This window comes from Schistocerca serialis, chromosome 7, assembly GCF_023864345.2.
Source record: "Schistocerca serialis cubense isolate TAMUIC-IGC-003099 chromosome 7, iqSchSeri2.2, whole genome shotgun sequence".
NCBI lineage: Eukaryota > Metazoa > Arthropoda > Insecta > Orthoptera > Acrididae > Schistocerca > Schistocerca serialis.
The window spans coordinates 10,462,849-10,474,947 of NC_064644.1; the positions used below are offsets into that span (position 1 = coordinate 10,462,849).

General features: G+C 39.4%; 1 protein-coding gene across 1 annotated transcript in view; it reads right to left on the bottom strand.

The window, feature by feature from the left end:
* Window positions 1-1,086: 1,086 nt before the first annotated feature.
* Window positions 1,087-12,099, bottom strand: part of LOC126412272 (nonsense-mediated mRNA decay factor SMG5) — a 288,147-nt gene continuing 277,134 nt past the window's right edge. Inside the window, exons 14-16 of the mRNA XM_050081780.1 lie at window positions 3,041-3,225; window positions 2,684-2,840; window positions 1,087-1,798 (exon numbers count right to left, since the gene is read on the bottom strand). Of these exons, the coding sequence (XP_049937737.1) occupies window positions 1,731-1,798; window positions 2,684-2,840; window positions 3,041-3,225 (410 nt within the window). The 3' untranslated portion in view covers window positions 1,087-1,730. The remainder of the gene's footprint in view (window positions 1,799-2,683; window positions 2,841-3,040; window positions 3,226-12,099) is intronic.

Here is a 12,099-nt window from a genome sequence, read left to right on the forward strand (position 1 = left end):
CAGTCTTCACAGATTAAAGTGGGGCTGATGATCTGTAAGACTATTTTTCAAGTGTACCAGTGCAGAATACTGATCTGTGTTCACCAATGAACATTTCTATGTAATCAAGGCAATATGTAGCATAATTTGTCCAATGAGTCACGAGTGCACGATTCCTGGCTGCAACCGTGATTGAGACTTCATGTGATACTGTGCACTCTCCGAGTGAGTGATGGAGAAATGTTTCACATTTATTAAGTTCCCTGAACAACAACTGCAGTACAATCACCACGGAGAAAGTAATACTATGTTAAAATTGAAACAAATGTACTTTTGTGCTATCTGAGGCTTTTCCGATGTAATAATTGGTTCGGCAGTTCATGAGCATTGTGTTGGACAATGTTGCGATAGCTGCACAATATTTCAATGAGACAGCTGCTTGCCATTATCACGAGCTTACTAACATGTTGCTGCAGTGGCTCACCAACATGTGCACTGGCTCAACAGAAAACCACTGGTGCCAAGGGGTGACCCATTTCTCCAGCAGGAAGCATTGGATGTTGACATCCTCTATGATTCATCTATGATTATGTTAGAGCACCACTCCTTAGTGCCTGCATATGCAGTGAGCCACTGCAGCAACCCATCAATAAGTGCCTTAAGATGACAAGCAGCTGTCTCGTTGAAATATTATTCGGTTCTCACAACATTAGCCAATCCGACACCTGTGAACCACTGAAGCAGATGAACTTTTCTCGCAGAGAAATAAATATTAGACTACAAAAAAGAGATCTGTATTCACTAAACAATTTAAAATGAGTGAGTATTTTACGTATCACCATCTTTTCTTCTAGTGTGCTTAAAATTTTTTATAACGGTCACAAGCAATGTAACATCTACTTCATGGCCTTAATTTAACAAATAAGCGGTACCATAAGTGACTTTATTACAACAGTGATATAATAAACCGAGTTTTAGTTTTCTTGCAAATGGTAACATAGAGATTGCCAGAGCACTATGAAGAAGAAACAAATTCATAACAAGTGGGAATGGACTTGGGATTGATTTAATAAAAGGATAACAAAAACAAAATTGGGGAAATTATTAAGTACTTTATTGCTGATGCTGCAGTCAAAGCAATATATTTTCATCTTGAGTTACATAATTAGCAGCAAAATGTGTCAAGGAAGGCGGTGATTGTTAAAACATTAAATACCAATCAGGTATTCTAATGTTAAGTACAGCTACAATAACATATGGTCTTTTACAATGTACATAAATAAATAATCACTTTAACATGGTCAGAAATTAGAATAAGACCTTAATTTAACTTCAAATAGTAAGAATTACACTTGTTCATACCATTTTAAGAAGAATGAAATGCATAGTAAGAGAGTTGCTTTGACTGCATACATATCACACGTCCCAAATTGTGAAAGTCTGGTTATGAAATCAACAAACTGTTAAAGCAACGTATATGAAACAAGATCCAATTCATACAGTGAAATATAATATGGCACATGTCCTTATAATACACAACATAACTCTTATATTTTAATAAAAAAATAAATGAAAAGAACATGAAAGAAACATAGATTTTACTAGAAAATGGAATAATTATCTAAAATAATTACTGTACACTCAATAAAAACAATGACAGCATGGAACTTTGGCTTCTTAACATTGTCTTTGAATAGAAAAAATCCTTTCCAAGATGCACAAGAGTGGCAGCTTTCTTGAAGAACCTCTTGTCATCGTTGTACCTTGTTTGAAGCTCTCCATTTTGCATAAAAAGTAGCAATTGACTCAATGTTGATCCCTTTGGAGAGAAAATAAGAAACAGTTTTTGTACTTGCTTGCACGTATTAATTTCAGATTAGTGGCTATTAAAGGATAATAAAAGCTAATTAGACACAAAATAACATTTTCTCTTATGCTTGTATTACATTATGTTATGGATGGAGAAATTAATTGAAATAAAACACTGTAGCATTGTTTTGCCATTTTATAAAAAGTTACAGATCACAAATGTCTGTTGCAACTCCTCCACTGTTACAATTACCCTGCAACTTATGGTTCTTCTGGACATATTATTATTGTTATCATTATTATTTCTTCATATGTTTGTAACAATAATGCAATATAACATCTTTCTCTGAGCTAGAATATGCAATGACATATTGAATCTAAATTGAAATAAAACACTGTAGCATTGTTTTGCCATTTTATAAAAAGTTACAGATCACAAATGTCTGTTGCAACTCCTCCACTGTTACAATTACCCTGCAACTTATGGTTCTTCTGGACATATTATTATTGTTATCATTATTATTTCTTCATATGTTTGTAATAATAATGCAATATAACATCTTTCTCTGAGCTAGAATATGCATCTGACATATTGAATCTAACAAAAAGATGCTTTCTCCATCCTCTTAAGTTTGCACACATCAACTGCAAGTTTCTGCCCCTTTAGAGTAGCCCCTTAGAGGGTTTCCAGCACACGACTTAGATCACCTAGTAGTTCTGTTCCTTTTGAGTATGTCAGTGTGGGGATGACGATGTCAATCAGCAAGAACTGTGACACATAGTTATATTTATTAATTTGGTTATGTTCTCACTTCTTACCCATAGTAACTATTAAAAAACTGGTTGAACGAGTAAGGAGATCTACAGAGAATATGATAAGTTTTTTCTGTAGTACCTGCAGTCTCAGCCACACCTCTAGGGCTGTACGTAGCTGGCTCATCGAGAGGGACCCCTGTCAAAAGAGTAACCAGAGGAGCTTGCTCTGGGCCACTGTCTCCTGTACCTCCTGCAGCAGCTGCCTGCTTGCTAAAATAATGACAGCATTCCACAACCTGAAACATAATTTACTTAGTTTTGAATCTTCTATATTAACTGAAAATAAAGAACATCTGATCACAAATGTTAAAGTCGGGGGGATTAGGGACAAAAAAATTCTGAAAACGAGGAGCTACAGGACCCTATTCAAAACAAGGATACAATCAAAATATCTTCAAAAATAATAGAAAAAATATTATAGTTCCAATAACTATACCTGAAAAAACAGCCAAGCCTCACGCTCCTTTCGACGTGGATACTTAATCAGGGGAAGGGACAATCGTTCGTGCAGTCGTTGAGCACGCAGAAAGCGGTTGCCGCGTTGGAACTGTGCCTCGAGCCAACGAATAGCTTCTCGTGCTCGGCTCACTTCACGCTTCATTTCATCTAGAGCCTGGACAACTGAAAACAAAACATCAACAGTTAATGGAGTATTTGGGGTCATCAATACTTACCTTTTCATTCAGTTGAAGTTTATTGGTGACAGTTAATGTACAAGATGATTAATTTTGGAAAATTACAATTTCATATCCAAGTGTCATCTTTCATGACAGTGCATATCTGCAGTAATGTGAAACAATTCACCATTGCATCAGTTAAATCAGACACAAGCCACAGGTACACAGAATAACAGAAGCTGAAAAATGTCAGAGCATGTGAATTAACAGATGAAAACCATATGTCTCATAATTCAAACAATGTAATTTGTAAATCCTGCTGGAAGAATCGCCTTTCATCAAACGATACACCTCAGTAAAATAATTCTAAACAACTGTTAATAGCTCATTTAGTGGAGTGTGTCATTTCACTAAATGTGGTTTACAAGGGAGACTGTCATATTATATTATGTGAACTGCAAGTCATAGTGATTGGTTCACCTACTGCCTCTTTATTTCAGTTAACATTTTTCTTTTCAGTTCAGTTCTTTCACCTGTTTCTAATTTCACTGACCCATTGGTGAACTGTTTGCATCCTTATAAACAAGCACTGTCACAGTACATGGCATCTGAGGATGGAATTTTAATATTCTAAAACTGATCACACTCTAATTTAACAGTGACATGAAGTACAGCTGAGTGGAAACAAACTTGATGATATATCATAATGGCACTGTGTTAGAGTCTAGTGTTCAATATTGTGAAAGCAAAACAGTTAGGAACTCATCATCACCAAAAGCAAGGAGAGGCTTATGGTTATTCTCAAAAATGAATAAAGGCACATTTTGTGGAAAAATCTGTGATGTCAATGTTTCACAAGCACAAGATGTATCTCAATAATAAGATATTGGTTTCCATCAGACTGGCAACATCTGAGTGATAAGCATTCATTACAATGTTGGCTCAGATGTAACTGGAGAACAACATTCACTTGGTCAATGAAATCTATATGCCACAAGGCATAGTCAAGTTTCAGAAAATAGCAACACGAATTGTGAAACTGGCTGCAGCAGAAAACAACTTGTCATGCGGCTAAGTACAATTATGTTCCAGTCCAAAGAAGCATGCATCATTACAACGCATTGCAAGCAGGAAAAGTGATTGCAGAAAATGACTTTGTGGGAAGCTACGAGAACCTGCTGCCAATGTCATCAACTTTACTGACAATGAGAATGAGACAATGAGAAGGTGACAGAATGTGCAAGCAAATGTTGACAACCAAAAGCTGACAATGGTGTGCAAACTACAGAAGAAGGTACATGATGCCAAGTGGAGTAGGATTTCAGTATCTGCCCTTGAAGCAGAATAAGTAAAATGCACAAACAAATATATCACTGATGATATAGGTAAATGTGATATTAGACAGCAATGAGTGATGTTATGGACAATATAAGGCAACACTTTCTTTGCAAAAGTTCACAACATTTGCCGCACAGAACTGGACTTCCAGGCTGATTAAGAAACTTTCAGAAAACTGTTCCATCTATGGGATTCGATTTTAGAAGGTTCCAAAATGAACACATGATTATGAGTGGATTTGTAAAACTAAAGCAGCCAAAGGTTTATTTAGATGAACTGTGCATTCACACGGAGTACACTGTAAATAATTGTTGTAATGTAACAATGTGTGAAGATTATTTCCATACAACTGTGCACTGTCACACGACAATGCATAGTTTAGTTTTGTGTTCACTTCTCCACTATGACTATGACAGGGCACTTTGGACTACTGAGTAAAAAGTAACAGAGAAATTTAAAAATCTGTAGAGACGAGCAAGGTTTTATTGTTGATATTAATTAAGGAGCACCTATCTTCTCCTCTTTATTCCAGTAACAAAATTTTGCAGAAAAAAGTTCTTTTCCTGCTGCTGGCATACTGCCAAAATCTAAATGCTATAGAATTGGTCCAGAGTCTTGCCAAGAATAAGATGTATTGTCATAATACATGTACTGCCTCACTCTTCAACTCGAAAAAATAACAGCAAACACTTCTGCTGCTGATAAATAAGCTAGCAACTTCTACAGTGACCAAGGAACCACAGAGATCATACTTAATATTTCAATAATAAGAAGCAGTCAGCATGATAATAAATTATTTATTTTTATTTCTATATGGCTGTGTTCAGGGCACCAGTTCCAGCTGATGTAAGGAGCCGGGTGCAGGAGCTGCAGCTACTGGTGCATGTCGCACACTACAAAATAAATAATTTATTGGGATCTGGACTGCTTTTAATTACAAAAGTAATACATAATCATTGTGTGACACCTAGCCTGGTGAAATCATTTCGAGGTACTGTTACTTCGGCAACTTGGGTCTCAAATTCACTGCTTTTATATTCCACAAATTTTCCAGTTGGCCTCACATGGTTGAGTGAACCTCCTTCCAGACCCTTCCATCACACAAAAATGTGCAGTGCTCACCAAGAATCAAACCCAGAATGTCGAAGTTACTAGTCAAAAGTGCTAACTACTAGACCACTTTGGTCAATCTTCTATTTTACTGTGAAATTAAATTTTACCGCTGTGACATTGGATGACTGTAAAGGCCATTTATCATGCCAAAAAAGTGTGTGATGACTAATGGAAGAGAGATACTTCACCAGATGAGGAAAATGAAAATATAATCAATAGGGCGACACAGGTTTGAACAAAGAGACAGCATTATCATCTGCGGCAAACAGCCGATGGCGAAACAACAGAGACAGATGTGGAAAATAGTAACAACACCAAGGGGGGTAGTTTTACAGATACTGCTAGTCAAGTGTCATGAGCAGTCGAGATACACTGAATGCCTCGTTTCTGTTCTTATTCTAATGAGCACTTCACTCAGTGATGCATACAGACGCGCAGCGATTAACAACACTCTGCTTGTAAGAATGTTTGAGTGTACAATGTTACTGCCTTCCCTCTCTGTTTTCCGGGAGTGAATGTGACAGTGCAGCCATGCAGGACAGGTAACCAGTTCACCTTATACCATATTCTAAATATCCGGTTTAATCAGTAGTTATTCCTTAAGAAAAAGTCTTCAGCCCAACGTTAATGTGAATGCCGCAGTGGTGTCTTAGTTGAGGTGTTCCCTTCCGGTCCAATACACAGGGTATGTGGCACTATGTTACGTAGTTGTGAAGAACAGTGAGTTAGTACATTATTTTTGCTGAACTTCATGTGAAAGCACACTGTTTGTCCTTCAGCTCCTTGAATTTGTGTGCAACGTTTGAATCAACTTGTGTACTGTAAGCATTAATGGTCCCATAACGCTCCCCTGGGGTATGCCCAAAATTACTTTTACACCTGGAGACTTCTCTCCACTAAGAACAACATATTGTGTTCTCTATGCTAGGAACTCTTCAAACCAGTCACACCGGACATTCTATATGCACATACTTTGTTCATTAGGCGACAATACAGAATTGTACGGAATGTCCTTGACATGTCGAGGAATATGGCATCTACCTGGTTACTGGCACCTACTGGACTTGTAGACAGACTGGCTAGGGCCGTCTTCATGCACAGGTTATCTAGGCTGCAACCTAAAGGCCAGCACCTCAAAGGTTTAAAACAATGGGAAGTCCTGGATAGAATAACAATATGGAAAAGATACAGTGAGGTGACCAAGGTCATGGGATACATCTTGATATCGTGTCAGACCTCCGTTTGATGCAGTGCAGCAACTCAATGTGGCATGGATTCAACAAGTTGTTGGAAGTACCCTGAAGAAATTTTGACCCATGCTGCCTCTACAGATGTCCATAATTGTGAAAGTGTTGTGGGTGAAGCATTCTGTGCACAAACTGACTTCTCAATAATGTCCCACAAGAATTCGATGGGATTCATGTTGAGCAATCTGGATGGCCAAATCATTCGCTTCAATTGTCCAAAATATTCTGACATGTAATGAGTAGAAATGTCCCCTTTCCATATTACTGAGTACATAAAATGTTTCAATATAACAACGAGAAATTTGGTTGTACTGACGCTTTGGGCATCGATGTAGTGAAATTTACAGGAGTAATAATTTACTTAGTGTAAATGGAAGCGTACACTCAGTGTTGCCAGTATTTCCCTTACAAGGGAACCTCCCCATCGCACCCCCGTCAGATTTAGTTATAACATGGCACAGTGGATAGGCCTTGAAAAACTGAACACAGATCAATTGAGAAAACAGGAAGAAGTTGTGTGGAACTGTGAAAAAATAAGCAAAATATACGAACTGAGTAGTCCATGGGCCACATAGGCAACATCATGGACTCTGTGAGCTCATGAGCGCCGTGGTCCCGTGGTAGCGTGAGCAGCTGCAGACCGAGAGGTCCTTGGTTCAAGTCTTCCCTCGAGTGAAAATTTTACTTTCTTTATTTTTGCATAGTTATTATCTGTCCGTTCGTTCATTGACGTCTCTGTTCACTGTAATAAGTTTAGTGTCTGTGTTTTGCGACCACATCGCAAAACCGTGCAATTAGTAGACGAAAGGACGTGCCTCTCCAATCGGAACCGAAAACATTTGATCGCAAGGTCATAGGTCAACCGATTCCTCCACAGGAAAACACATCTGATATATTCTATACGACACTGGTGACGGCATGTGCGTCACATGACAGGAATATGTTGTCGACCCACCTAACTTGTACACTTGGCGAATGGGTAAAAAGATTCTTCTACCTTGCCCGATTTAGGTTTTCTTGTGGATGTGATAATCACTCCAAAAAAAGTGATTAAAACATAAGAGTTTGTCACATAAATTGAAAATAAGAAATTAAAGTTTTAACTCGATGGAAGATTTGAACCAAAGACCTTTCGTTCCGCGGCTGCTCACGCTACCACGGGACCACGGCACTCCTACGGTCCCAGTGTCCTTGATGTTGCATATCTTCCCATGAACTACTCAGTTTGTATATTTTGCTTATTTTTTCACAGTTCCATACAATTTCTTCCTGTTTTCTCAATTGATCTATGTTCAGTTTTTCAAGGCCTATCCACTGTGCCAACTTATAACTAAATCTGAAGGAGGTGCGATGGGGAGGTTCCCTTCTTAGTAATATGATTGTGAACACAGGCCTCCACAATATGGCTATGCGAGTGTCTAAAAGGGATTCTTGTTTCTGCTGGTTGTTTCTGCCTACGTTCTTGAGAGTCAGTGTTTCCAAGTTTGTTTAGTTGAGGCCCTTTCCCCTTTTGTCTTGCCTTATTCAACCTTGTGGGTTTTCCAGAGCTACAAGTGGACCTGTTTTAAAAATAGCGTGGAATTTTTTAGAATTTCTTGCCCTTTTTAAACTGTTTTCATGCTACTTTACTTTCTGAACATTACCTTTTTCATAATAATCTTTGAAATTAATATTTGCAGAAGTACACTTCTGACAAAAATAGTGAAGGACGCAGGAAGGGAGGAGGAAATGTAATGAAACTTCACAGGCTGAGATGTTATGTGATTATCTTTCTCTAATCACAAAACCAAGTCAAATTTACATAGAACTTGGCAGTACTAACTCACTTATCACTATGACACTGCCCTCTCCTTAGGTTGGATGCTTGCACTGACTCTGTTGGGAACCCATTGTGTCCTCTCCTGAGGCACAGTAGCTCGCAAGTGCTGTCAATGATTCTTAGTATCCTGGATACTGGCCCTCGAATAGAGCTGACATCTGTGCCAGTCGTCCGCATCTTCTATCTGGGAGACGTGGGGATTTTACTGGCCACAAGAGTACCTCAGAACCCCGCAGACTGTTCAGAGAGGCAAGTGCCACGTCTGGACAAGCATTCTCCTGATGAAAACTGCTACGATGATATTGTGACCCGAGTTGTACCACATGACGATGCAGTATGTCAGTTATGTTCTACTGTGTCATCAGAGTTCCATCAGCAATTACCTTAGGCCATATTCGATGGCTCTGCACATTGTGACAGCATGTATTAACACTGCTGTGTAATGGGACCTCAACCCAGGCTGCTGCCATACTCACCGACAATTGTCATCCTGGATAGTGCAGAAGCACAATTCATCACTGAACACAACGCAATGCAATAATGCCAGCCTATGCACAGATTGGTAATTCTCTAGTCCAGCGACTGCTAGTCTTCCAGTAACAGTGCAGGATGATACAGAATGTTGGAAGGCATCTGTTACTCGTTCTTGGATGGCAAGCAGAAGTGTGAACGGGGTTACAACGTGCTTGCTGCACAATACAACAATCCTGCCTTTTTGTGGTCAGAGATGGTCGAACGGAATCTTGAAGACGAGTATGCCTGCACTCCTCTTCACATTAGTCCAACAAGAGGTCGCTGTCATCCAAAAGTTCACAAATCTGGAAAATGCACGATTCAACCAGCCGGCCAAATGGAGACCCACAATGTGGCCTGCTTCAAACTCTGTCAGGTGCTGATAACACCGCCTGACAAGACTGTCATCACTCAACATTTCACACTGTTCACGTCCCTTTTTTAAGCTACAGCTGGTAATAGCATTAACCATGGACAACACTACTGCACTCTGGTGACTGTTGCACCTTTCAAACAGAATTGCAGGTCTAATGATTATATAAGCTCCAGTAGTATATAGAGGTTGGGTGAGAGATTCGCATACCCTGAAAAATCCCCACATCCCTAAAAATCCGTTTAATTTCAAACGTTATTATGCAGCTTGGTATCTATGTTACTTCGTATCAATTGTTGGAATTCATGTTTACATGTTTTTGCAGTTGCAGTCAAGTTCCATTTTGAAGCCATGAGTCATGGAAGACATGAGCATCCATAGTTACACGACCACGGAGTGTGGGGTGGTGTGTGTGTGTGTGTGTGTGTGTGTGTGTGTGTGTGTGTGTGTGTGTGTGTCACACATGAACAATAGCACACAGGACAATGAGACAGATATTATAGGAGCACTCCAGGAAAGATTTCATAAAACTCCACCACGAAAGGCAACACTTCTACAATGGGGAAGATGCATGTTTGCTTTTGACGCTGTTAGAGGAAAGTGTGGAGAGGAAGGAATAAAACACAGGAAGAAACATGTGACGGAGTCTCTACTTTGACTAAATAATCTCCTATGAAGTCACCATGTAAACGTGCTTTGAACTCTGTATACAAAGGGCAACAATGGGAGATAACACGAGAAAACAACTTATGGTCAGAACTTTTCGAATGATGTTTGTAAACATGTTATTAGATACAGACAGGAATGAGCATAGTTTAGCATGCCGAGCTTTGCTAACTCCATTTCCAAATGTAATGGACCATGCCAAGGTTATGTTTTCAGATGAATGTGCCATTTATTGCAGCTCATGTGCTAGAAATATAGTCACAAGGGCCAAAGAGAATCCTCATTACACAGTCAAGTTAGAAATGAAGCCCCATCTCATATAATGATATGGACAGTGGTGACATCACAATATCTGCTTGGACCGTTCTCCTTTGAAGGAATTCTAAATGGCGCAAATTGTTTACACCTGTTACTAGCATGGTTGATACCTCAGTTTTTGGAAAGGGGCTTCACAAAACCCTTATGGTCAGAGCAAGACAGGGCACCTCCTCACTACTCTATTGCAGTGTGCAAGTTCCTACAATATGGTGGATAGGCCGTGGTTCATCAGCAACACCACTTCCCTTGAAGTCCTGAGCACCCCACACCAGATAACTGTACAATGCTGTTAAAGATACATTTCACACCATAACACTGGACATGCCAAAAGAACATGCAGGCGTACGAAAAATGTGTGTACAGCATGTTGGGGAACATACCAATGTGTACTGAGGTGACAAAAGTCACGGGACAGCGACAGACACATACACAGATGGCGGTAGTATCAAGTGCACAAGGTATAAAAGGGCAGGGCGCTCGTGGAGCTGTCACTTGTATTCCAGTCATTGATTTGAAAAGGTATCCAATGTGAATGTGGCCACAGAACACGAATTAAAAGACTTTGAATGCAATATGGTAGCTGGAGCTAGGCACAGGGGACACCCCTTTCAGAAAATGTTTGGGAATAAAATGTTCTGAGATTCACTGTGTCAAGATGTGTGCTGAGAATACCAAGTTTTAGGCAATGCCTCTCACCACATACATCACAGTGACCAATGGCCTCCATTTAATGAGAGATAGCAGCTGTCTTTGTGTATTAATTAACACTGCACGAAATAATCACAGAAATATGGAAGTTAATAGGAATATAAAAAAAGGGAGGAAGGTTTATCTGTTTAGCAAGAGTAATAGAAGGCAGATTTCAGACTACCTAACAGATCAAAACGAAAATTTCTGTTCCGACACTGACAATGTTGAGTGTTTATGGAAAAAGTTCAAGGCAATCGTAAAATGCGTTTTAGACAGGTACGTGCCGAGTAAAACTGTGAGGGACGGGAAAAACCCACCGTGGTACAACAACAAAGTTAGGAAACTACTGCGAAAGCAAAGAGAGCTCCACTCCAAGTTTAAACGCAGCCAAAACCTCTCAGACAAACAGAAGCTAAACGATGTCAAAGTTAGCGTAAGGAGGGCTATGCGTGAAGCGTTCATTGAATTCGAAAGTAAAATTCTATGTACCGACTTGACAGAAAATCCTAGGAAGTTCTGGTCTTACGTTAAATCAGTAAGTGGCTCGAAACAGCATATCCAGACACTACGGGATGATGATGGCATTGAAACAGAGGATGACACGCGTAAAGCTGAAATACTAAACACCTTTTTCCAAAGCTGTTTCACAGAGGAAGACCGCACTGCAGTTCCTTCTCTAAATCCTCGCACAAACGAAAAAATGGCTGACATCGAAATAAGTGTCCAAGGAATAGAAAAGCAACTGGAATCACTCAATAGAGGAAAGTCCACTGGACCTGACGGGATACCAATTCGATTCTA